Source organism: Candoia aspera, chromosome 2, assembly GCF_035149785.1.
Source record: "Candoia aspera isolate rCanAsp1 chromosome 2, rCanAsp1.hap2, whole genome shotgun sequence".
NCBI classification, from domain to species: Eukaryota; Metazoa; Chordata; class Lepidosauria; order Squamata; family Boidae; genus Candoia; species Candoia aspera.
Window position 1 is genome coordinate 8,154,034 of NC_086154.1, and position 26,906 is coordinate 8,180,939.

Below are 26,906 nucleotides of genomic sequence, written 5' to 3' on the forward strand. Positions count from 1 at the left end.
TCTCAAAAGAGCTAGGTAATAATAATAATAATAATAATAATAATAATAATAATAATAATAAATAACATTTGTATAGCGCTTTTGAGCAATCAAAGCCCTTCACATATATTTATTTTGAAATAGAAAATCTTCAGAGTGACCACATACGGTACGTCAGTATTACTACTTCCCCATAATGCAGATCGGTGGGATGCAGCTGAGAGAAGGCTGCTTAGGGAGTTCACAGCAAAGATTAGACTCAACAGGGACATTCTGATTCATAGCTGACGAGCGGATAAAAAGATGAGAGCTGGGCAGTAATTTGGATTTGATTCCCAAAAGGAATCTCTAAGTGCAAACAGCCCCCGTCTGCAGTTCCTGAAGGAAGCTGGTGGTGGGCGCAGTGGTCTCCTGCAGCTGCCACACAGAAAAAGCAATGGCAGCTTTAAGGGATTGAAGAAGGGGGTCAAGCGGGTCTCCCCGCAGGTCCTTTTGGGAATCAAATCTGCAGCGCTGCGCAACCCTAGAAAAGACCTCTTCCTCAGCCCCAAGATGGAGAAGCCGACCCATGATAACGCAACTTCCCAACAAGTCCGTCCTCGCCTCAGCTCTCTCGGTCAGGGTTTCCAGCAATTCAGATTGGTCAAACGTCCCAAGAAAAGCAGCCAGCCAGCGAGCTGCCCTACCACCAGAGCGGATCAAGTGGGCTTGCGGCAAAGGATTCGCCAGAGGGATCATGCGCCAGAGTGCAGTTCCAGCTGACTTTTTTTGCAACCTCAGCAGGCCAGTCTGGCATGGATGGGACCACCGTGCATCTCGTCTGGCAGTGGTCACCCAGAGGCTTTGAGAAGCCCACCAACCAAACACAGGAGTAACCATTTTGTTCCCCACCGCAGCCCTCCCCAACTGCTGGGGATGCGATTCAGATCGGAGGCTGGATGAACTGGTCTCCTCCCCAGAATTAGTCCAAGGTGGACGTGCCACCGCACCCCTCTCTCCCCCCCGGAGAGTGCCAGCTCACTCCCCCGAGTGCGTCTTCTTGTGCGCAATCAGGTACAGGCCGCGGGTGAAGCTCTTCCCACAGTCCAAGCACTTGTAGGGCTTCTCGCCCCGGTGGGTCCGCTCGTGGGCCGTGAGGTTGGAGCTGCGGCGGAAGGCCTTCCCGCAGTCAGCGCAGCTGTACGGCTTCTCCCCGGTGTGGGTCCGCTCGTGGACGATGAAATCCGAGCTCCACCGGAAGCTCTTGCCACAGTCCAAGCACTTGTACGGCTTCTCACCTGTGTGGGTCCGCATGTGTGTGGTGAGGTTGGAGTTGCGGTTGAAGCTCTTGCCACAGTCGGCGCACCGGAAGGGCTTCTCGCCCGTGTGGATCTTCTTGTGGCGGACAAAGTGGGAACGGTGGTCAAAGCTCTTCCGGCAATCCTGGCACTTGTAGAGCCGCTCCTCGGTATGGATCCGCCGGCGGAGAACCACACACCGCTTCTGCCGCTGGCTCTCTTGGACCCTCTCCTGAAACAGGATCCCGCCGAGGTCTTTGTAGCCCACTCTGCAAGGGATCGACTCTGACCCTCTCTTGGTCGGGAGGGGGCCTGGAGACCTTTCGGGCTTCAGCTCGCTCTCAGAAATTTTGCCCAGTCCGGGACGTGGCAAGAGGCCGTCCTGGTTCTTTGGGAGTGACGTCCTGCTGGCGGCCTCTCGCTCTAGGTAATCCTGGGCCCAGAGAGTTGTCCGCTCCTGTTCGTTCAGCAGCCTGCCCCCTGCTGGAGGAAGAGCAGAAGGACACAGTAAATTTGCGTAAAACCTACTTCATCTGCATCCTTCCCCGGCTGGATGCTGTTCCTATAAGGTGTCTCACTTCTCCCATCACCTCCACTCCGCCGGCCATGCTTGCTGAGGATGATGGGCAATATAGGCACATTACGGAGGGCTTACTGATTTACTTCCTAATCCTTATAGAAAAGAGGGACAGGTATGTTTGAGCATGCCGTGCGAAGCCGCCTAGAGTGGCTCACAAATTAGTTTTGTGTCCGCCATGAATTGTTGGGGGATGATTATGAGCCACACTTCAACAACCCCCCAGCTTAGCCCAACATGTAAACTAGCTATGTCTGCTCAGTGCAGAAACTGGAATTAAAGCATCCCAGAATGATGGAGGCTTAGTCTTGGCTTGAAGATCGCCAACGAAGAGGGCCCCGCCACCTCCCTGGGGAACAAGACTTCCAAGACTTTTCCTAACACTCAGTTGAGATGCTGTTTCCTTGTAAGTGAAATCCATTATTTTGTGTTCTCACCCCCGGTACGAGACAGAACAGGGGTTGGCCTGGCATCCTTGCAGATATTTGACTTCCTGAGCCACCCTCTTTCGCTTATCAAGGCTCCATGTGACCAAATCCGCCGGTCTCTCTTCACAGGATGTAACTTTGGGTTCCCCTGATCGTCCTACCTGCCCTCCTCTGTGTCATGTTCACCGTTTAAATGTATCTTAAACATCGTAACGTGTCCCATGCCATGGCGCTGACGCGTGTTTTTGTATGGGAGGGAGCTGCTGTGAGACCTTGTACGAAGCTCTGTATGTGGAATCGGGGGAATGGAATGTGTTTGGGTTATCTTGCCTGTTCAAGGACTTTTCCCGCAGACCATCAGGAACCGTTCGGAGCACCTGGGATTGTGGACTGGAGAAGATTCTAAGGGGGGAGGGATTTCGTTTGCACCAAGGGTTTTTAGTTTGAATTTACCCGTGCTTTTAGCATTCTCAGCTTTCTTTGTGATCCTGCATGCTGTTTTTCAATAAATCAGATATCCTTGAACTTCTGCCTGTGAGTCTGATAATGTTTTAGGATAGGCAATCATTACATAAAGCTGAGAAACCCAAAATTTGAACCATTAGCTCCCACCAAGATTTATTTCTTGTGAGGGAATATAGTTAACGATGGCTGAGTCAAAGTCCACGGCTGGCAGACTCGAGGAGCCAACTAGCTCAATGCCCGAGTGGACGGTCAAGAGCGGAGAACTAGATGTTACTATAGAACCATCGAAACCTCGAGACCCTTTGAAGGAGGGCTCAGACTCCGAATCTGATTCAGAAGAATCTGATAACGGGGGGGAGATAAAGCAGCCGCCACAAGCCGAATCGCTCACCGAATGGATTACCTTGGATGAGGTGGGGGATCCACAACCAGGGACATCAGGGATGTCCTGGAAGTATCGGTTCCCACTGACCCCTGACAAGGAATCCACCACGGTGTTGACCGAAGGAAGATCAGGCATCCGAGGGAGAAGGGATTCTCCAACCCCTGAGAGGCTACGACTGATGGAGGCGAAGATGGAGTCGATAGAGTATTTGTTTAAAAACCTCTCTCTGACAATGGAGAGTCAGGGGAGACGAGGAGGAGATCCTACCCATCCGCAACCATCCCCCATTCTCCCATCTAGACCAGCAACGGAGCGGGGCCGGAGGCGTTTCCGGGACGAGTCTCCATCCCGCAGAGCCAGGCCATCGGTATCCCCACCTCGCAGGACTAAAGCAACCGTAACCTGGGAGGACAGCCCTCAGGCAACTACTGGGTCTACCCCAGCGAGAGTTGGAGTAAGAGACTTTTCCGTTAAATTTGATGGGGATCCGACAAAACTGTCATTCTTCTTGACTAACGCTAAGAGTTATATGCGAGAATTTGGGGCATGTTTCCCCTCAGAAGAGTCCAAAATTAATGCCATTGCCACCAAGTTGAAGGGTCGAGCAGCTGACTGGTATGTCCAGTTACATGACGCTGACTCCCCTGCGCTAGACCATTTCAACGACTTAGTGTGGGCGCTGAAGATGCATTTTGAAGATCCTCTGGCCAAGGTGCAAGCCAAGAAGGCTTTGAAAGATCTTAGGTAAAGGTAAAGGTTTCCCTTGACGTAAAGTCCAGTCGAATCCGACTCTAGGGGGCGGTGCTCATCTCCGTTTCTAAGCCTTGGAGCCGGCGTTGTCATAGACACTTCCGGGTCATGTGGCCAGCATGACGACTTGGAACGCCGTTACCTTCCCGCCGAAGCGGTACCTATTAATCTACTCACATTTGCATGTTTTCGAACTGCTAGGTGAGCAGGAGCTGGGACGAGCAGCGGGAGCTCACCCCGCCGCGCGGTTTCGAACCGCCGACCTTCCGATCGACAGCTCAGCGGTTTAACCCGCAGCGCCACCGCGTCCCTCCCAGGGCCAAATGTCAGTGGCCGATTATGCTTTGGGGTTCAAAGTGCTAGCTGGTGAAATTACCAACTGGTCTGAGTCGAGCTTAATCGAATTTTTTAAAGAGGGACTCAACCGGGATGTCCTGCGCTGGGCATTAGGTCGAGACGACCCCGATTCGCTCTATGAGTGGATCTGTCTGGCAGGGAAGGCTGAGAACGCCAAGTATACCTTCCTGCAAACCAGAAAGCCCGAGAAGGCACACCCAACCATGAGAGGTCCCCGAAGTACTACAGCGACTGTCCGGCAAAGCCACAGACCCTGGGACGAAGAGAGGGACCGGCGCTACGCTCAAGGTCAGTGTCTTCGTTGCAGGAAGGAGGGCCACCGAGCAACTGACTGCCCGAAAGCCAGAACTGAAGACTGGGCGGGGAAGCCGCTGGGCAAATCGCCCCCTGCTCCGCGGAAAATGACAGCCGCCAAAGGAGCAGCCGACTCTGAAGAATTAATTTATTTTTCGGGAGAGTCTGAAGGCGAAATTAAGGAGCCGGCAGGAAACGGCCACCTGCCATGATGGGCGCCAGCTGGCAGGTGGGGGATGATGGGTGCAAAGATTCTATGGTGAGTGATGACTGTCCTACTTTGACAGTAAAGGTGAAGTTAAGTTCCCACACAAAGTCTGCAGAGGTGTGGGCTTTGGTTGAGTCTGGGTGTTCCAGGTGTTTAATTCACCCCGACCTGGTTGCCGCTTTGGAACTACCAAGTTTTCCTCTTCAACACCCTTTGATTTTTACCCAGGCAATCATTACACTCTGAATCTGTTTCAGTTTGCTGGAAACCTTTAAAATGAATAGCCCTGGAATATTGGTGACAGGAGGACCTGAGCCAACACTGAACACAGTGGAATAATAGTGCCCACCATAATAAATAATAATAACACCCAACACCCAACGATTCTGAGTGGATCACAAGTAAAAACATTAAAAGCAAGAAAAAAATACAATAATAGACAAAAATGAAGAATGGAAGATGGCAAGGATGACTCCCCCCCAAAAAACAGGAACAATAAAGAAATTAACGTGCACAACCCAAAGGGGCTTCAATCACCCTCGTCAAAGTCCTGGGCAAAGAGCCAGGTCTTCAGGGCCCTTCGAAACACCAGCAGGGTGGGGACCGTCCAGATCTCTGGGAACCTCATTCAGGGGTTGCTACAGAGAAGGCAGGCTTCCAGGGTCCTGAGAGATGGCATTGTTTAATCCAGCCTTTCGACCCTGGAGGAAGCCTCGAAATATTTTTCAGGCCTCGGGGAACCCCTGCACATTCAGGCTCAGATATAGGCCAGAAGTTGCAAAATTATTCTATTCGTTTCATGGGTAGGCCTGCATATAGGCATTCACAGTGTTCTTAAACTAAAGGAGGAAACTTACTTCTTTAAGGTGAGGTTGCCCGAATTTGAAATAATTTTTTAAATAAGTCGTGATCTCCCAGGGAACCCCTAGTGACCTCTCGTGGAACCCTAGGGGTCCAGGGAACCCTGGTTGAGAAACCCTGGTTTAATCAGAGGAACTTGATGTACTCTATCAACCCTGCCAGATCAGATAAGCCAGGCAGATACTCTGGGAGACAGGTGGTCACTCAAGTAACCCAGTCCTGTGCCCTATAGGGCTTTATAGATAGTGACCAGATCCTTGAAGTGCACCCAGAAGCAAACTGGCAACCAGTGCAGGGACAAATGATTACCCCCCTTAATTTGGGGTAGGTAGCTGATGTGCTAGATATATTTGTCACGGCGAGGAGTTGTGTGCACCATATTTTCTCCATTTGCCTTTATTTAAAGCAACTCTATGATCTCCATGTTCTTGTAGAGAGATCTCATTATTTATTTCCCAGCACAAATCTGGCACTGCTTAGCAAGTACTGAATCGATCAATCCGGTGAGAACATCTCAAGAAGGCCTGTGATGAGTTCTCTTTGAAGTGAGGGGCACATGGATGACGGACCTTCTCCATGGTGGTCCCCTCCCCACACCTTGCAACTCTTTCATGGTTTTTTAGAAGACCTTTAAAGACAGATTTATCTGATCAGCCAGTCAATCCTAGCCAAGTTTTATTGGTATCCATCTTGGGCGTGGATTAATTTTAATTTACCGCCACTGATTGGGTTTTTTAAATCATTTTTTATTTATTTTATTGCATCTATAACTTTAAACTTGTGGTAAACTGGCCCAGATACTTTTAAATGGAGCAAACCATAAAAAGGGTAAAATGAATAAATGAATGAATTAATGAATTTTATGCCAGCCCTGCCAAAGGCAGGCAAGGGGGTATGAATGTGCAAAGCTGGCCTCAGATGCTTCTGAGCACTGATAAATGAAGGTAATTAATGGAAATGCCAAATGAGAATCGTAAAATGGCAGGCCAGAAAAAGTTTGAAAACTTTCTCAAGAGACAGAACCTGGGCATCTGCTCTCATTTCCTGAGCTGGAGAAGATGGCATTTCCAGTAACTGAAAAGATTTAAGTTTCTATCCTAGCTATGAATAATTCCTTAATTACTTTTTTTTTTTGCCTAGGCTTTTTCAATAAATCACTTTAGTTTTCGCCTCATCTGTGTCTTCAATACCTTTGAATCCAAGACCTGGCTGTTTATTCTGGCAAAACAGCAGGTTTCCAACATATGCTAAAGCCAGAATCAAGTAAATCATATGATGGTTTAGTGCAGCGTGAAAGGTGTTGTGTCACGTCTGCTGGCCTCGGACCAGAAAAACGTTCTTAATGGTCTGGTACGCACAACACGTTCAGCCATCAAGTGGTCAGTCTGACCTTGGCTTAGAATGTTGGGTGAATGCAATCTGTGTTATCTACTGTTGCGGCCTGAAATTGCATCTCAGCAATTTTGCAGTCTTTGCAGTCAACTCACACAGCAGATTCATACCCAGCCTGCAATCAACAACAACTCTCAGCTCCTTTTGACTCCTCTGGATGCCAAATCAAGTTATCTGCCATTTCATGCCTGCGTATTTGAGGTATTTTTTTCCCATCATCGTTCAATCCCATTCTATTCAATTCTCCATCAATTACTTTGGCAACAAAACACCATGAGATGTCCTGGAATTTGCCCCCAAGGACCTGAGAACAATTTTGAATTCATTCAGGTGAGACAGACACATTCCACAAGACCTTGTCTGTTCCTGTATGAAACTGCATGTGATTTTGGTCACATTTATTTCATTTGTAATTATCCTTCTACAAATTAGTTTTAAAAATTAAATGTTTTTTTTTACCCTGCAATACTGTACAAAATTGTATAATGGCACCTTTCTAAGATTGTTGATTTCTGCCCATGACAATTCTGGATGCCGCTCCTAAGCTAATGAATACACTATAAAAATTTTCATCGTCTATAATCTGATGGATATATTGATTGACTGATGTTTGCCATCAAGTCGGTATTGATTCTTAGTGACATATATAGATCATACACACACACACACACACACACACACACACACACTAGACATATATATAGATAGATCAATGTGTAGATGATGCAATATGCTATACAGGTAGTCCTCAACTTATGACCACAATTGGGACCAGAATTTCCATTGCTAAGTGATGCAGTTGTAAAGCAAGATGTCATGTGACCACATCACTTAGTGACTGCAATCCAGACACTCCCCGTTGCCGTTGTTAACTGAGATGCATGGCAAGCAGCCACAGAACCACACAGCTCTGAGGCTGCTTGCCATGCCCCGGGAAGCCACAGCCACCCCAGCCCAGTCCCAGCCTCAGGGGCCCTTGCCATCCTGCGCTCCCTCGCCCCCGTGACCTTCGCTGTCGAAAAGCCAAAAGCAGCAAAGGCAAAGGGGCTTTTGGGCCTGCCGTGGCTCAGGGGTTGCTTTTGGCTTTTTTCCCCCACAGCACAAAGCCCAGCACCGCCTCCAGCCCAGGCCAGAAGCCCAGCCGGGCATGCCTCTTCAGCAGCAGGAGCAAGAATATGGAGGAGGTCAGCCAGGGAGGCAGGGGCCACGGAGTGCACAGGGCCAAAAGGGCAGAGATGGGGGGGATAGGCAGGTGGGGGGAGTTGGTCCCCCTGCAGTCATAATTGCAGGCGGGCTGTCAAGTGCCCAAATTTTGATCACGTGACTGCGGGGGCACTGCAACGGCCATAACTTCAGGCACTGGTTGTTAAGTCCCTTCGTTCAGTAACTTCAGTTGCTGAATGAACGGTCATAAGTTGGGGACTAGCTGGAGTTTATTTAAAAGCTTAGAAAATCTATCTACAGGTAGTCCTCACTTAACAACCATTTAGTGACGGTTCGGATTTACGACAGTGGTGGAGAAACCGACTTACAACTGGTCCTCACACTTATGACTGTCACAGCGTCCCCACAGTCATGCAATCACAATTTGGGAGCTTGGCAACCAGTTTGCATTTATGACCATTGCAGTGTCCCATGCTCATGTGATCTCCATTTTTGACCTTCCTGGCTGACTTCTAGCAAGCAAAATCAGTGAGGAACTGCTTGATTCCCTTAACAGCCACAAGGTTTGCTTAACGCCTGTGGTGATTCGCTTAATGACCACCCCCCAAAAAGGTAAAATTGGGTTGGATTCACTTAATGACTGCTTCCTTTAGCAACCAAAATTCCGGTCCCAATTGTGGTCATTAAATGAGGACTTCCTGTATGTGGTTGCTAAGAGTCTACACCGACTTGATGGCACATAATCAATACATCTGATCAGCATCCTTTCCACTCCTCCTCTGTTCCATTTGCTGCACACACCCCAGTTGGTTTATTTATTTATTTGATTTTTATCGGTCACCTCAAAGCAGCATATACACCTAACGCTCCCACCTCCTATTTCCCTCACAACAACAATCCTCTAAGGTGGATTGGGCTGTTCTACCAGTACATCAGGAAATAGAACCCCTTACCTAGCTTTCGAGAGGACCCCAGGCAGACCTGATGCACCCTTGGAAAGTTCACCGTCACTTCCTCAAAGGAACCCTGATCCTGGAAGAGCAAACAAATGACCACCCCCCATCAGTTCAAAGGAACTCGTGATATTGAAAGGAAAACATGAAAATGGACAATTTGATCATTATAACAGTTGAATCCTGTTTTTTTAACACTGGGAAAGTAAATTGAATCGCAGCAGGCAGCAGCACCTAGCCAACCCCAGCTGAACTTGGAAAACTAAGAAAGTCAGGCCTGGATGGACTTGGATGGGAGACCACAAGGAAATCCCAACATGGTTACCAAGGCAGGGAAGCTAAGCTGAAAAAACATCCAGGAAAAAAGTGATGGCAAAAAAAAAATCTGCATTATTGTCAAGGAGGCCCACAAAGTCACCAGGATTCAAGCTTAGGAGAACCTTTATTTCTATTAAAAACATTTATGATCTCCAAATGTGCAAAGCTGGTTTTTGGTACCTTGAATCAAATTGTTGACAGTGCAGTAGATGAAATTAATATTAAGGTATATGTTTCCTTCTATTCATATGAAGCCTGGTTTAAATATGTTCTTATTGGCTCAGTTATACTGAGACGGTTTTTGTCAAAACTTAACTTTCTCTGGCAACTGCAGGTTATTAAATCAGCTCTTCCCAACCTGATGCCCTCCAGGTGTGTTGCACTACAACTCCCATCAGCTACAGCCAACAGTGGTCATCCCCAGCTAAATGAGCCTTGATGGGAGCTGTAGTCCAAGCTATCTGAAAAGCACCAGTTCGCATCAGCCCCTTGATGAAACTTGCCTGTGCAGCTTTCTCCAAACCAAGGGGCTTATTTGGTCTTTTAACAGCTCTGGAAAACGGGTGTAGGCAGGATGAAACCTAAATCTGATGTCATTTCACATAGAATTCTAATTCAATTAAATACATACATCATGACATATTTATGTATTTACTAATTCCCACCTATCCTTTGCTAGAAAGTCAGTTTGGTATAGCGGTTAAAGGCACTATGTTAGAAATGCAGAGATCCTGAGTTCTAGTCCTGCCTTAGGCATGAAGCCAGGTGGATGATCCCGGGCCAGTCCCTCTCCCTCAGCCCCAGGAAGGAGGCAATGGCAAACCACTTCCAAAAATCTAGCCAAGAAAACTGCAGGGACTTGTCCAGGCGGTCACCAGGAGGTAAGACTGACTCAAAGGCACAAAAGATAAATAACTTGCTAACCACTTTTGATGGGCCTCTGGGGGCCACCCTCAGCTTTTTGGGTGGGCCCAGGCAACACCCCTTGCGTTACCCTGGTTCACTGCCCAGTTCAACATTCCCCAAACAGTCCATCACGACTACAGGATGCCAACCTGGGTTCCACAGATCTATTCACCAAGATGGCATGAAAAACAGGAGAAACGCTCACCGTTTGCCGAGGTCGCTGGGCCTCCTTCTGCCTTAGAAGGAAGCCCTCCGCAAGGGCCACCGCCTGGGCGCAAGTCTCTGGGCCCCGCTCCCTGACGCAGCCTTGGATCTCGGGGGGCAGGACGGCCAGGAACTGCTCCAGCACCAGGGCCTCCAGGATCTGCTCCTTGGTGTGCCTCTCTGGCTTCAGCCACCGGTGGCAGAGCTCCCGGAGACGGTCACAGACCTCACGGGGACCCTCGGCGTCCTGGTAGCAAAAATACCGGAACCGCTGCCTCTGGGTCTCTGCGTTCCCGGCCTCTTCCTCAGAGACCTCCTCCTTCACTTTCCAGCCAAAGAGCTGCGGGGTCGCCCCGCCAGAGGGGGGGAAGCCTTTGGAGTTACTAAAAGCGACGAGCTCGGGCAATGGAGGGCTCCCCCAGCCGGGATGTGGGGCCTGGACCATCTTCAAGAAATCCTGCCACTGGGCTTCCCAGCGCTGGGCCAAGCCCTCATCCGGCTCCTGCTTGATCTGCGGCGGGGTCCCCCATCTCAGCATTTCCCTGGGGCCACCAGCCTGGGCGACACAGGGCCCCTTCTGGGCTCCCTCAGGTTGCTTGGCGCAGGCTGTCTCCTCCATTTTGACCCCCTTCTCTCTTGCAGACTGGACTGGGAGATGCAGGGCCAGGGGGGCACCCCGCTCTTTTGGGATTGCTTTCCTGGAGGCCATGGGGGTCCTTATCCCATCTCAGGCCCAGCCTCAGGTTCCTCCCTCGATGTCCGTCAGGGGGGCCCGTTTGGGACGGGATGCTGCCGACGGGGTGAAGCCTTCCCTGCGTAAGACGTGTGAGAACAAAGAAATTATAGTCTATAACAGTGTTTCTCAACCTCAGCAACCTGAAGATATGTGGTCTTCAACTCTCAGAATTCCCCAGCCAGCATGGCTGGCTGGGGAATTCTGGGAGTTGAAGTCCACACATCTTCAAGTTGCTGAGGTTGAGAAACATTGGTCAAAAACAATGGAGTTTCTGAAGCTCTCTTAACTTCTTCAAAAGATCAGCTTGCACTGCAACTTTTTTCAGACAGATGGCGATGGGAAAGGCCACCTCTGAGCCAACCTTGACTTCTGGTAAGCTGTGGACACGTGCCTGAGGTTTGGGGGCAGCAGTATGACAATGAGTTGCCTCAGCCTTCTTCCGGGATGTCTTCTCAACTCCCCGCTCTAGTCTACAACCCTGGGATCTCCTGGTGGTCTCCCATCCAAGTCATAATCAAGCCCAGCCTTGCTTAGCTTTTCCTCCAAGATCTGAAAGGCACTACAAAAGTGGGCAGGGTCAGGACAGAACTGAAACGTAATTGAACTGACCCTTAAATTAACATAAAATGAAGGAAAGGCAGGTGATGGATTCCTACCTGCAAGCTGACTTTTTTTCTCTCGCCGTTTGCAAGTGCTGGTTTTCTCCTCCAATTACAGCTTTCCTAATATCTGTAATACAACCGCCTTATCATGATTACCTGTTTGTAAGTTTCAGTGAGGCCTGAAGCTATGGGGAGTTGGATTATGTATCCTCCAAATGTTTTTCACTGGCATCCTCACTAGGGCCAAGCTTAAGTGAAGCTGTTAATCAAGTGCTGGGTCAAACAGGCCAACTTCTTTGGCCGTTCCCCACAGCATCTGGATTCAAACCCAGTCCACACAGGGGTCGCCCAGCCCTGGTCCTTAATCCATCTTTACCAGCAGAAGGTGTACTGAACATTAGCTTCCAATGGAGCAACTCACCCATTCTGGCATCTTACTAGCCAACCACATGCCCACAAGCAGGAGAAGGCCAAGGGTTCTCTCCAAGCCATACAAGTCCTAATCATGGAGGATCCATTAGACCACACCATCCAACAGACCGCAAGCACAGCTAGTCCTCTTTAAAAGCCACCAGCACACAAATTTCCCATCGAGATAAAGGCAAGCTTGGGGAATATATTTCTGCTCTCTGCGTTACTGACCCTGGGGCCTGTCTATGAGGGCTGAATATGGGGATAGGTTCGCTCTCTCTCCCCCATCACTTTCTCCAAAGTCTACTTTGGGGCACAACCCCTCTAAATATTCCTTTCCAACTCTCTGGTGGTGTTTGTCTGACCCCCAGTGAACCCCAAAAGAGCAAAAACACCTTTTAATGTAGCCCACGATGACACCAGTTTGTGGGGTTCCGTTTATGGATCAGCAGGCAGGCTGGCCAGACCCAGAATAGTGGGTGGACTGAATAAACTACAGTTCAGTTAACCAGGGTAAGCGCTTTGTGCAAACACATAAACCAAGGCCCTCCCGAAAGTTTGGCAGGGGTCCCCAAATGAAAACATCCCTCTCCGATCTTAGCACAAACCTCTCCCGGAGCAGGTGCCTTCCAGCGGGATCGGACTTCAACCCCCATCGTTCCCAGCCGGCTGGGAACCACGGGAGTGGGATCCAAGCCCTTCTGGAGACCAGCAGCCTTAGGTTTCAAACGGGCAACCCACTGGCGACCGACCCCTTCTCCGGCGGGCTGGAGTTGGCCAACCTGCCCCCTCCCGTTTGGAGTTTCGCTCAAGATCCCCCCAACGGGTGTATTTACGCGTTCTCCCACAGCTGATTCATTCGCTTTCTGGGTCTCACTCACTCCGGCAGCGCCCAGCCCTGCAGCCGCCCTCGCGCGCCAAACGCCTCCGCCAGGCCCCCTCTGCCCCGCGCAGCTGCAGGCGCGGAATCCCCAACAGGCGCGGAGCCGCTTTCCGCGAAGGAGCAGCGGGAATGGAGGGTGAAGGCGGAAAGGGCGGGCGGGCAGGCTGCTCTGTGCCAGGGACCGCCCCCCCGCGCCAAGAGCAGGGAAGGCCTCTCTAGCAGCCGCGCCGCTCTATCGGATTAACCCTTCCGCTGGATCCCCGCAGCGCCGCAAGCCGTCCCGGGGCGGGCTCAGACGTGGCTGGGACTTGCCTCCTGCACGCCCAGGGTGGGGCCACGGGGAAGGGGCTAGGCTAGGAGGGGGGAGAGGCAGGGGCAGGTCTCTCTGCAGCCACCCAGGCTCCCCGGGGGACTCTGGGCCGCTCTTCTTTCAGCCCAACCTGCCTCACAGGGCTTATGTAAGGGCCGAATTAAGGGAGACCCACATCTGATTGCTCTTTCTCGTTCAATATTTTGGAAGAGAGCCAGAGTGGGGCATGGGAAGGGGCTGGAGTAGGAGGGGGGAGACCCAGAGCCTCATCCCTCCCAGCCATAGAAGCTCCCTGAGGGGGTTTCTGGACTCCTTTCAGTCCAGCCTACCTCACAGGGTTGTTGTAGGGGTCAAATTAAGGGAGACCCACATCTGATTGTTCTTTCTCGTTCAGTATTTTGGAAGAGAGCCACAGTCGGCCATAGGAAGGGGCTGTACTGGGGAGGGGACCCAGATTCTTATTACTCCCCCCCCCCAGCTATGGAGCTCTTGGGGGGTTTCTTGGTCAGCCCCAGAGCCAAAGTGGGGTAGTGGGAAATTTTCCAGACTGGCATCACTCTCTTTCAGCTCAACTTAACTTACAGGGTCATCGTTGCTTAGGGATAAATTACAGGAGAAGTTTTGCCTTAAGCTCTCTGAAAAGGTGGTCTCTCCAGGTCCATCCTGTGTTTTCTTTAACGGGTGCTTTTTCACATTTTATGGAAAAAAAACAAGAGTTTCTGCCAAGCCACAAACAAGTGAACCTACATTTTGGTTGAAGTCAGTTGCATGTTCTTTTAGTGCCCAGAGAGAAAATTGCCTTTTTTGCATTAAACATATTTTGCAGGGAAGAAACCAAAATTGTCCTCTAGGATCTTATGCATCATTCAGAATAAGCATCCAAGACAAGCAAAGCAGAACGGACTGGTGAGTTTTCTGTAAACATGAGTAAGAAATGGCAGCTGCTTTGGGAATACAGAAATAGCAGGGAGGGTCTAAAAATACCAATTCAAAGAACTTTATTGGACATTTTTAGAAAGTAGCCCTGCCCTGCTGGCTGGGGAAAATGACCATTGAGAAGGTTTGAAGGAGATCAAGGTAGAGAAAGTTGGTTTGGCTATAAGCAATAGCCAATAATTGTATGAAGAATTAAATTAAAAGTAAGGGTAAGCAGATACTAAAAAAAATAAAATGTTTGGCTAGTGTAGTTGAAGCTCCTCCTGGGTAGCATGGGGGTATGCATTGTGTTGTTGCCAAGTTTTTGCCATCTTTTGTTCCTCGCCTTGTTGTGTTGCTTTATTGTTATTGAGTGTTTTGACTTTGTGAACCACGCAGAGTGGCTGAGAGTCAGGCGGCATGTGAATTTAATAAATATACTGTAAATAAATAAATAAAATAGATGAAGGAGAACTCCACCCAGTTCCTGTAAGGAATTCTTCTCCAAGTATTTGGGCTTGGAGAAATGCTTCACTCCCCCTACCACTTTGTTTTTTTAATTAAAAAATGGATTAGGAGCTTCTGTGGAATCACCTGGGAGCAGAAAGGAATAATCTGAGACTCTAAGCCTCTTTGGGACTTTGGAGTAAAATATACACAACACCCAGCCTCCTCTCTCTCCAGAGTTCTCACTCGAGGCACAAAGGACCAGGCTCAAATTATCCTACTTTGGACACATGATGCAAACACCCTGCTCTGTTCAGAAGTCCAAAGGCTGGGAAGGGTGGAAGGAAAGAGAAGAAGAGAAGGACCAGCTGCAAGGGGGGTGGACTGGGTCACAGTGGCGATGGGGCACGGCTGGAAGACCTGAAGGACCTGGTTGAGGGCAGGGCAGAAGATCATGGAAAGAATCTACCTATAGGGCCACTAGGAGTCGACATTGACCTGATGGCACATAATCGATCCATCTTACAAGACTCATAGACCAAATCACTTGAGGGACAGACTCAAATACCTACTTTTAGGACACATTATGTGAAAACCCAGCCCTCTGGAGAAGGCTCTGATGCTGGGAAAGGTGGAAGGCAAGAGAAGGAGAGGGCGACCAGCAGCCAGGGGCGTGGGCTTAGTTGCAGTAGCAATAAGTGCACCATTGGTATTGCTGAAGGACCAGGTTTGGGACAGATCACCCTGGGGAAAATCTGTGTGTTCGCTAAGAGTCAACACCCACTTGCTGGCACATCAGGATATATGACATCCTGTAGTGGATTGATTTGAGCTGCTTATTGCTAATCACGAATATTTATATATTAACAATGATATATATATTAATATGCTGCATTACTATTACTAGCCATGCATTAAAATATATTAATATATTAATCATTAATGCGCCATTATGATCATCAACTCAGACCTCAAAAGTCCCTGCCAACCCTCTGATTCTATGAAATGCCCACTTTTCATTTTCAACCCCTCTCCCCACCTTTCTTCTCCCTCCCACGGGTTTCTCTGACGAACCAAAGCAGGTTATTCTTCAGACATCTGTTAAGTTCCCCCCACCCCAGTTCAGGTGTTGCCTGACTCCAGACCGAACCTGGGCGGCTCACAATGCAAGCAACAGGATAAAACTACAATATACGCAGTGGAAGAATAATTTTGGGATGGTGCTAAATATTTCCATTTAAGTCAAAGGTTTGAAGCCCACGTTTGTGCTGCATGGTGCTCATAATTGCCGTTTTCCGAACCGTATTAGAAAAAGAACCTTCAAGTTTGCAGTATTTTTCTCCAGAGCCAAGTTTCTCAACCTTGGGGGCTTTAAGATGTGTGGACTTCAACTCCCAGAATTCCCCAGCCAGCCATGCTGGCTGGGGAATTCTGGGAGTTGGAGTCCACACATCTTAAAGCTCCCAAGGTTGAGAAACACGGCTCCAAATTGTTGATTGTCTTTAGTACTTTTCTCTTTGCAAACTGACAGGCAGGCAGCAATCCACAGGTTCAGCTTTCACAGGCAGCTAGTGGTGAGATCATACCTGAAGGAGAATCCAAGGTGGTGTCTCCCCAGCAAAACACGGATTTATCGGCGGAATAAATCAATGTGTGAATAATGTATTACAGCCATTTGGAAATACTTTATATACACAGACACTTACATTAAAAATTCTCAGGTTTATACAACACACAATGCACCTTATCTGGCCTAACCAAATACTAGTCCTGCTTATATTCACACAACTTGGTGTACCCAAAGAAATATGATAGCTTACTGCTGTATCCTGACTTAATCATCCACCCTGATCCAGTTATTACACCTTCATTTTTGCCTAGTCTAGTATGTTATGTGAACGCAGCCCTCAAAAGCTGTCTTGGCGAAGCTTAGTTAATCTTCTACTCAGGTTTCTGTCTTGGGTGGGTTTGCATTTGTGTCAGTCTGGCCCATTTGTAGTATAAGTTCATGGTTCAACATGAACTAATCCCCAAAATGTCTTCATTCAGTAACCAGGTTAAATGTTGCACAAATGGCAGGCAATATGCCTCCAGAATTCTCGCACTGAGGAATTAAGAGCCCTTCCAGCTGTAAAATGCAAATTCTCAGACGGTCCTGGGTTTCCTGAGGTACATCTTGGAGTCAAACACCCATCATCCCCAGTCAAGGGCGAGCTTTCCAGGAATAAAGCTATAAATGTGAGGGTGGGGCTGGCATCCATTCCAGAGTTCTTCCTGAAATGTAGCAGTTAATGACTGCTTAACCATGATTACATGGGGTGGCTTGGTAAAACACCTTAAATCCTAAACCAGTGTTTTTCAACCTTGGGAACGTTAAGATGTGTGGACTTCAACTCCAGGCTGGCTGGAGAATTCTGGGAGTTGGTCCACACATCTTAACGTTCCCACGAATGAGAAACACTGTCCTAAACCATGGTTCACAAACACCAGTGTTTGTACCAATCAGTGCATGGAGTAACACAAGCCAGGTCTTTCGGTGGATTTTGACCCAGCCGCGCGCTCTCTACCCAACGCATCTGGCGCCTTGAGTTGGCAGAGGGAAAACGGAGCAAAAATCAATCAATCAATCAATCAATCAATCAATCAAATCGGCCCTGCCTCAGGCAAACTCCCAGACCTATTTCCCAGATCTTTTCTCCCTTAATATCCCCTCTTGTTTCTTTTTATCATGAGAATGGCTTCCTCCCACCCCCCTTTCAAGGATTTCGCCCAGATTTTTCTCACCCCTTGAAAAAGGCGCTGTCCCACTTTGAACCAGACGTTTGTTTCCAAAGGGGGCGGGGCGAGAGAAGAAGGGGGGCGTGCAAAAGGTTATAATGGGCAGGTTTCGATTCGTCCCCCCCTCCCCGACCTGGGCTTGTGCAAAAAGAAAGAGGTCGCCGGCGGCTCCCTCCAGCCCGTCCTCCCTTGCCAGTTTTCATTCCCCCTCAGCGGGATCTGGCAGTAGAGGTGAGTTTGGGGAGCAAAGCGGGTTCTACAAATGGGCATCATCATCATTAATTTCTTTTTTCTGGGCTTTGGAGGGCACGGAAGTAAAGCTTGCGGAACTCGCTGCCACTATGTCCCCCTTCTTTTAGATTGATTTTATTTACTTCTTTTCCTTTTCCCTTTCGTTTTTACGGAACATAAATATCCAGGCAAGGAAGAGGCAGGATGGTGTTAGAATGGCATCAAATCTCCCGTGGACAGGGGCAGTATATCTTGAAAGGCCCTTTTAATTTTGCGAGCGCGCAAGTCTTAAACTGTCTTTGAGGTCCCCGCCGGCTTGCTCGCCATGCGTGCCAAGATCTTGTCCCGCCGGGATTTCACATTGAAATAACGTCCCTCTGAAGTTTCCTAGAGCTTTGCAAGAAACAGCGGTGAAATGCATTAAAACACTTCTTCCTCCCAAACGTGGTCGGATCAGGGCCCTTCATATCCAGCCTCCCAGCATCAAAAAGAATGAGGAAGAACGGAGGGCGATTTCCCCCTTTCTTAGCAGTTTCCTTTACTTTCGAACACCCGCAAGAGCACATGGGAAGGAGTTCCGCAGGCTCCGATTGTTTGATTTTTGCTCTAGAAAACCACTGTCTGTTTAATGCAGATGGCGGCACAGGGAAGTCCTGCGATTGGGCCCTGGCTGCGTTTACACGGGCTTTACTTAATTAACCCAATTTCTTGGGCTGCGAAATCAGATCAGCCACGCAGGCTTGGTTTGGGCGAGGTGGCAGGCTTAAAGAGGACAGCCAGTGGTGGTAGTGTGTTGTGTTACTACCAATTAGTTTAATTTAAGTATGGTCAAAACCATGGTTATATCATCTGTGGTTTAATGTCTTCTGTAAGCTTAATCACTGGAACCTTGTGGCTTAGTGTGTGGTATAATTCCCACTAATAATGGCTTATTTAGCAAATTAAAACAAATGCTGGCTTGGAGCAATGTGTGAACCCTCTGTGGGTTGTCTTGGTTCAATTTGTCCCTCCGGTGGGAGGAGATGGGCGGTGACAAATTGGATAAATAAAATAAAATAAAATTTCCGGGCATTGGCTAATGGCTGGATTCTCAAAAGACTCAAACATTTTTTAAAATCAGATTTTAAAAAGGAGTTAAAATCTTAACCTATCTTAGTTTTACCTACCAGAATATGCCAAAGAAACTGACTCTGTTTTGTGAACCCGGTCAGAGTGCAACCCGGGAAAGCTCCTTGCTTCATTCCCTGTCCACCAGAGTTGACAACCTTTGGGGCAACAGAGTACACTTCCCATCATCCACAGCCCCAAACAGCTGTGCTTTACAAGGTTTTTAATTATCCCTGGGAGCTTCAGTCCAACTTTCCCTGACTTGGAACCCTTCGGATGCTTGGGATTCCAATATCCAGTATTCCCAGCCATCCAGGACTTATAGTCCCATTGAAACTTACAGTATTGTATCTGTTTCTCAGCTTTCCTTCAAGAGATCCTAGTGCTCCGTTCCTTGTTGCTTTCCCTAGAAAAACAACCCTGTGAGGTAGGCTTGGTTAGGAGAAGAGCGGCCCAGAGTCCCTCAGGGGGCATCAGAACATGGGTCTCCCCACTCCTGGTCCAACAGTTTCACTGCTACTCTGTTTGGTGCCCCCTCCCTTGGAAAAGGATTGGCTTCAGTGTTCCTTGTTGCTAAACTACATCTCCCAGCATTCTTTGCTATTAGCAGCCCGGCTGGGGTTCCTAAGAATTCCAGTTAGCAGTGTGGGAAAGTTGTGTTTCAGGCACTGTGGATTGAAGTCTATTAAAGCAGTGCTGGCTGGGGAATCCTGGGAGTTAAAGTCCACACATCTTAAACTTGCCCAGGTTGAGAAACACTGTATTTAAATGTTTAATTTTAATAAAGCTTTTTTTTTTAATCTGTTCAATCATGTCCAATTCTTGAAGACTGTCTGGACAAGTCCCTGCAGTTTTCTTGGCAAGGTGTTTTAGAAGTGATTTGCCATTGCCTCCTTCCTAGGGCTAAGAGAGAGGGACTGGCCCAAGGTCACCAGCTGGCTTCATGCCTAGGGCAGGAGTAAAACTCAGTCTCCTGGTTTCTAGCCTGATGCCTTCACCACGGCACCAAACTCTAATAAAGTTAACACTGTATTAAATAATTATGCCATAATCTTTTGTGACACCCTTTGCAAGTAATTTCTGGCTTTAAAATGCCCTCTCTTCTTAAATTCAGGGGGGCATGTTTTTGCAGATAGATTGAAAGATTTAGACTCAAAGTATTGTAAGCTTTCAGATGACCTAATAAGGATCTTGCATAAATTGGGTGTGTGTGGTGTCCCCACAGGTCAGTCATCCCCACAGGTCAGACAAACCCTGTCTTATTGCTTACCTCCTGCACATTTAAATCTATTTAAAAGGTGAAGAAGCCTTTTGTCTTGCTAAGTAGTTCCCATCTTCATTATCTGGATTCTCCATTTCCTAGCTTCAGGGAACACAAATAATTTACAAATGGTTTAGCAACACATGGTGGGCGGGGGGAGCCTCAGGGAGGAGGTTGAAATGCTAATCATGAAGCTGGTTCAAGAGAGAGGATATTGTTCCCCCCCACCCCCCTTCCATTGAGCAGAAGAAATGATCACTGGCCTTGAAAAAGGAAGAAACCTTCCAAAATAGGTTGGGCATTTTAAAAATTAATATTTTTGATTCTGGCTTCTAATGAGATTTCTTTTATTTGGAGGGTCAGACAACTGTTGAGGTCACAGGTCTGGCTACCTTAGCACATGGTTTTGACAAGCCCACCATCTTATCCCAGCCACTTGGGTGCATAAAATGAAATTAGGATTAAATACTATACAGCCTATTTTAATAAATAAAACCATTGCTATAGCAGTGTGTTCCTGCACTGAGCAAGGAGTGGCCCACTAGACAATATCCCAAACCAGCCTTTCTCAACCTTTTGACCCTGGAGGAACCCTTGAAATATTTTTCAGACCTCGGGGAACCCCTGCACATTCAGGCTCAAATAGAGGCCAGAAGCTACAAAATGATTCTATTCGTTTCATGGGCAGGTCTGCATATATGCATTCACAGCGTTCTTAAACTAAAAATAAAGAATGAAACTTACCTCTTTAAGGTGAGGTTGCCCAAATTTGAAATAATTCTTTAAATAAATCATGATCTCCCAGGGAACCCACAGTGACCTTTTGTGGAACCCTGGTTGAGAAATCCTCTCCTAAACCATTAACTGGGCACTTTAGACACAATAGCTGAGGTTACACAATGCACTACCCTAAAGCCTTCTCTACTGTTGGATCAGAGAAATCCTGATGAAACTCCAGAATCAGCCACAGAAATTTGCTGGGTGGCTTCGGGCTGCTCCTTTCGTTCACCCCAACTTACCTTGCAGGGTTATTAGGAAAGTCGCCTCTGTCTGCCTTAAACTCTCAGAGTTGGGTGAGATATAAATTCCGGGACCCTTACAAAGGACCAAGCTGAAAAAGGGACAGATCTGCAAAAAAGGTTTATCAGGATAAAATTTGTTTGTTTTTGTAACTTTGCTTTACAAAGGAAAATTCAAGAGCAAAACCAAGAAAAGCTTTACAAAAACACATATTCTAAAAAAATCTAAAATCAAACCATATATAAATTTATGCTAAAAAGGCAATTCAGTTTCCATATTTTTCACACAGATGTGAAAGACTGCATGTGGTGGTACCATTTGTGTGGTAAAACCTTGGGCCAGTCACTCTCTCAGCCCAACTCACCTCACAGGAGGAGGAAGGAGCATTAGGTGTGTTCCCACCTTGAGTTACTTATAAAAATAATAAAGGCGGGATAGAAAATAAACAAAGGACCAAAATAAAGGACAAAAGCATGTTTCTGAAAAATAAAAATATCTAAAGGACAAGTTTCTGAAATAAAGGACTGTCCTTTATAATAAAGAATGTATGGTCACTGTAGATGTAAATGAAGCCACTGAATAATAGAACTAAGCAAGCAGCATTCTGGCTGGGAGCGTAGAAACCCAGACTGGATTTGCTCATTCGCTAAACCGTAATGTGCATTTATTGTTTGCTTTTTGCCTAACGTGGCCTCACTGATAGACACAAACACAGCTTTCTGCCATGAGTGAATAAAGTCACGCAGCCTAGCCTGGGCAAAAGCAACATCTCCGGTTTTCCTAAGGAGCTCCGTTTGAGGCCTGGGGAATAGCTTCGTTTTGCTCTTCGTGGGAATCCTGTTCCTCTTCTGGTTCGACAGCAGGGCGGAACGTTTTGCAAAGGTGCAGCAGTCCTTCGCTGTTGCAGACCCAACTCCGTGATATCCTTGCAGGTGTTTTGAGCTGGGGATGGGGGGAGATGTGGAGTTTGGGGCATGTGGGTGATCCTTTCTCTCTCTTGCAGGGATACTCATATTTTCTTTCTTTTTTAGCTGCCTGGAAGCTCGCTCACCTGCCAGGCCCTCCAGACGTTTGCAAGGCGGCCAGGACAGAATTCCTTCGCCGCACCTGCACGTTGGGCGCTTCAGCAGCAGCCATTTTAACCTGCTCTTTGCGGTGGGTGTGCCGGACAGGCCTCACTTCAGCCAAATGACAAGGGCACGGCGGCGGAAGGAGAAACAGGATTTCCAGCCCGGGTTGGAAAAGAAGATGAAGCCGGTCAAGAAAGGTGGGCTACAGGGTGGCGCTCCAAGTTTGCGTGCTGCGCCTGGCTTGGGAACAGGCCCCCAGACCGCTCTTGCACCCCAAGCTGGAGGGCCGGGGGGATTCCTGGACACGCCACCCCAGCAAGAGGCTCCCCCCCGGCTGGACCACAGCCTGCTTCACCTGTGGGAGACGCAGTTCCGGGAGTTCCTGAAAGTCTCTCTCTCCGAGAAGCGGCTGCTGGAGGAGCTGACCCCGTGGGAGGACCCCCGGGCCTTCCTGGCCTCCTTCGAGGAGGTCGCTGTGGCTTGCCGCTGGCCGAGAAAAGAGTGGGTGACGCGGCTGCTGCCAGCCCTCAGCGAGGAGGCCGAGAGGGCCTTTGTCAGCCTGGCGGCTGAGGACCGCGAAGACTTCTGGAAGGTGAAGGCGGCCATCTTGCGCCAGGCGGCCACTGGCAGAGAGAAGCAGCGTCAGGAGTTCCGCCGGTTCGGCTACCAAGAAGGCAACGGCCCAAGGGAAGTCCTGGCCCGGCTCCAGGAGCTGCTGTGCCACTGGCTGCGCGCCGAGAGGAGCAGCAAAGAGCAGATTCTGGAGCTCCTGCTTCTTGAACAGTTCTTGAACATCCTGCCACGGGAAATGCAGAACTGGGTCAGAGAGCGCACCCCGGAGACGTGCATGGAAGCCGCGGCTCTGGCGGAGGAGTTTCTGAGACGGCTCCGAGCGGCTGAAAGTTGGGGAGGGCAGGTGAGAAACCCCTCTTTCGCCTGGTTAGTTGTAGGAGTGCTGTAGAGGTGGTCCTCATTTAACGACCACAATCAGGACTGGCAACTCCATTACTAAGCAACATGGTTGTTAAGTGAGACGTCACTTGACCGCGACTTGTGATTTTACTCCATTGGACTCTGCTTGTTGGAAGCCTGACATGAAGTGCACAAATGGCAATCACGTGACTGCGGGGATGCTGTGACACTCGTAAATGCGAGGACCGGCTGTAAAACTACTTTTTCAGTGCGGTCGTAACTTTGAATGGTCACTAAACAGGGCAGTCGTTAAGCTAAGCGAGGATTACCTGTGCAGCTATGTCACAATTAATGCAAGTTTGAATGCGATACTTGATTTAGAGCGAATTGGAAATTTATTTATTTATTTTATCGGATTTTTATCACCGCCCATCTCCCTCATGCGGGGGGGCTCTGGGCGGTTCACAGTAAAACAGTTTAAAATTCAATAATATCATAAATAATATCATATAAAATGTAATGAGATCCAAGTAATGGCAGATCTAATACCACCCAAAGGGCAACAAAACCGGCCTCGGCAGGACTAGGGAGCCAACCAGCCCCAAGAGTGGCTCTTCCTCTCCCCACTCCAGGCATGGTAACCGTTTCCTGAACTCCAAAAGAGAGGAGGCTAGCCTCACTTCTGGGGGAAGAGTGTTCCAAAGGGCGGGAGCTACTGCAGAGAAGGCCCGCCTCCTGGACCCCGCCAGATGGAATTCTCTTGCAGACGGGGTCCGCAGCATGCCCTCTCTGCATGAGCGGGTAGGATGGGTTGATGTAATGGGGGTGAGACGGTCCCTTAGGTAACCTGGATCCATGCCATGTAGGGCTTTGAAGGTGATAACCAACACCTTGAATTGGACCCGGAAGCAAACTGGTACCCAATGCAGCTCACGCAGCAAAGGGGTAATATGTGCTGATCTTGAAGCACCCAAGATCACCTGTGCAGCTGCATTTTGGACCAGCTGTAGCTTCTGGATATTCTTCAAGGGTAGCCCCACGTAGAGCACATTACAGTAGTCTATATGGGAGATGACCAGGGCATGAGTGACTGTTCGAAGGGCCTCTCGCTCCAGGAAGGGACGTAACTGGCGCACAACATGAAGTTGCACAAAGGCCCTTCTGGCCACGACTGCCACTTGCTCTTTGAGCAGGAGTCGTGAGTCCAGGAGGACCCCCAAGTTCCGCACCGGGTCTGAATGGGGCAGTGCAACCCCATCCAGAACCAAAGATGGCAAATTCCTAGGAGCAGAGGGGCCGTTAACCCACAGCCACTCTGTCTTGGTAAAATTGATACCAGGTCACATTTCACGCAACCCAAAATTGAGTTAATGCAAGGCTAGCGTGTGCCCAGTTGCGGCTTTAGATGCTGCTAATTTTTGTCTGTGCAAAAAAATCAGAACAAAAATTTGATGTAAGTGAACAACAGGTACGTGGTCATAGCAACGCTAAAATAGAATGAGATGGTGGAATGCCTGAATCTATGGTGAGTGTTATAAAACACACAGGGGAAATAAAGGAAAAAGGTGGAGTTGCATCAGCTTTGTGTGGTTTGCAAACATCTGCAAGGAATAGAAGTGTTACAATAATAGAAACAGCATCTTTTAACTGTATGGGTTGAGGATTGCAATCAATCTGGCACTACTTGGTTTCCTTCTAATGCCTGAAGCATCTCCTGTCCCCAGATTCATCAATGTCTCCTTAGTGGCATCTCTTTTTCCCCCCCCCCCCCATTTTAGGAGCCAGAAGAGGCAGAGGCTCAACCAGAGATGCCACCCACGCAGACACCTGCTCAAACAGGGAGTGAGCAGCAAATCGAGCCATCGCTGCAACCCTATCCAGGTAAGACGCTTTTTATTGCTATTTTTGAAATACAACAGCTATTATCCTGCTGTTTGAAATACGGGAGTGTCCCATTTGCTTGGAAGAGGAAGTTCTTTGCAATTATGAACTCTCACTGCAGTGGCTGGCAGCTGCTGGGAGTGATGTGTGCTGTAGTTAAAAAAATGAGATGCCATATCTTTGGGAAGGTCGAGTCTCAAACAGCCTTGGAGTAAAGGTGAGACAGAAGAAGCAGAGGAAGCCCTCCTCCAAACACTCCAGATTTAGAGAAGATCACTTTAGCTGGCCCTCTAAAATCAAATTCTGTGGTCGTTGGCTTTCCATTTGCGCTGGGTACGGTCTGATGTCGAACAAGGCATGTGTGCGGCATGACAAAATACATAAAACAAGGGCCTTGCATGAGTAGACGGGGAGGAAGCTTGGTCAGGGCTCCTGTTGAGGACTCCAGGCTTGGAGTTCACCCTTTGTCAGCCCTTTGAGGTAGTCCAGACAGGACACCAAAACCATGAGTACCAACACTACCTTTATGTTAAGGTTACAGTAACAGATCTTGCAAGTCTGAAAGCATTTCTCCGCTCCCCTGCCTTTACTTTCCAGGGAACTAGGGAGGGTCCCTCTTGAGACGCTTTCTCCACCCCCATTCCTTCTGTGGGCTGAGATCTCTCCTATCGGGCCATTGTCCAGGCTGTGGCCCTTCCTCCTGTCTCCCAAGGTCATTCCCACAGCCCGTTACACCTTTGGATGTTGAGCCTGAAGCTCAGTATTCCATATTGGGAATATTCCTGCTCTTCCTTCCAGCAGGTTACAAGCAGTCCCATGTGAGCAAAAAGAAAAAATTCCAGCGTGCCCACGATGGAGATGCAAAACTCCCAGCGGGACTCCCTGGAACAGCCAACAGGATGTCTCCTTACTGCAGGAAGCAGGGAAGCGGTGATGTCCAGGAGCGCCGTCATTCCGAAAGGCTGCGGAAGAGCCATCCACCGGCCCAGGTGGAGATGCTGTCTTCTCCCCACAAGGAGCAACCTAAGTTGGAAGAGCCAGCTTCTCTTGCCCCAAAGAGCCCCCAGGACCAAATCAAGCACTGCAGGGAATGCGGCAAAAATTTCAGCGGGATGGCCAGTTTCCTCCGCCACCACATGCGGCACACCGGGGAGAAACGCTACGAGTGCTGTTTCTGCGAGAGAGGCTTCTGCTGGAGGTCGGACCTGGTCCGCCACGAATGCCAACATACTGGGAAGAAGCCGCACGAGTGCTCCTTCTGCGGGGAAGGCTTTGACCGCAAGTGGAAACGACAAAAGCACCAGCAGGTCCATCTGCGAAGCAAGATGAGTCTCTGACGGGGTGGTTGGGAACAACAACAGCAAAAAAGTTTTACAGCTTTGAATTCGAACAGGAATCAGCGATACAATCTTGTCCAGTTTCTTGGCCATACCCTTCTCTGAAATAAAAATGGGAAAAGAGGGCCCCACGCACAGAAATCGCCAAATCTTGTGAGGTTTCAGCAATCTCCCTCTTACTCAGGAGAATCCTGAAATGTCATGAGATTTCCACTATATAATACCTTTTTCTTGAACCAGGGAGAAGCTGGAGGCCGTATTTTATCACACAATACGCACGCACGTACACAGCAGCTGCTGGACCTGATCCCTGGTGTGGAATATGTGCATTGATATTTATCCCATGCAAAATTGGCCTACTTGTTATTTTTTAGAAATGCTTTTAATTGGGTTAGCTTTTAGATTTTTAAAAAACCAACAAGATGCATTTGCATTGCAATCAAGAGCAAACAAACTTCCCAGCTGCTTTTGTGCTCATAGATTTATT

The 26,906-nt window shown here is 48.6% G+C and overlaps 2 protein-coding genes across 3 annotated transcripts; one reads left to right on the plus strand and one right to left on the minus strand.

The window, feature by feature from the left end:
- Nucleotides 1-665: 665 nt before the first annotated feature.
- On the minus strand, nt 666-11,381 carry LOC134488886 (zinc finger and SCAN domain-containing protein 31-like). Of its 2 annotated transcripts, none has more exons than XM_063291229.1 (3): nt 10,520-11,381; nt 9,091-9,169; nt 666-1,736 (listed from the first exon to the last, which is right to left on the minus strand). In XM_063291229.1, exons 1-3 carry the CDS (start codon nt 11,225-11,227, stop codon nt 997-999), a joined length of 1,527 nt encoding a protein of 508 aa, XP_063147299.1. In that variant the 5' UTR covers nt 11,228-11,381; the 3' UTR covers nt 666-996. The 2 variants fall into 2 exon arrangements, with proteins under 2 accessions (XP_063147299.1, XP_063147298.1); XM_063291228.1 differs by having other exon boundaries at nt 666-1,739; nt 10,520-11,379.
- Nucleotides 11,382-21,522: 10,141 nt separating this feature from the next.
- On the plus strand, nt 21,523-26,469 carry LOC134489796 (zinc finger and SCAN domain-containing protein 16-like). The gene is made up of 4 exons (XM_063292661.1): nt 21,523-21,530; nt 22,251-23,205; nt 24,980-25,082; nt 25,881-26,469. The coding sequence occupies exons 1-4, from the start codon at nt 21,523-21,525 to the stop codon at nt 26,417-26,419; spliced, it is 1,605 nt and encodes a 534-aa protein (XP_063148731.1). The 3' UTR covers nt 26,420-26,469.
- Nucleotides 26,470-26,906: the final 437 nt, after the last annotated feature.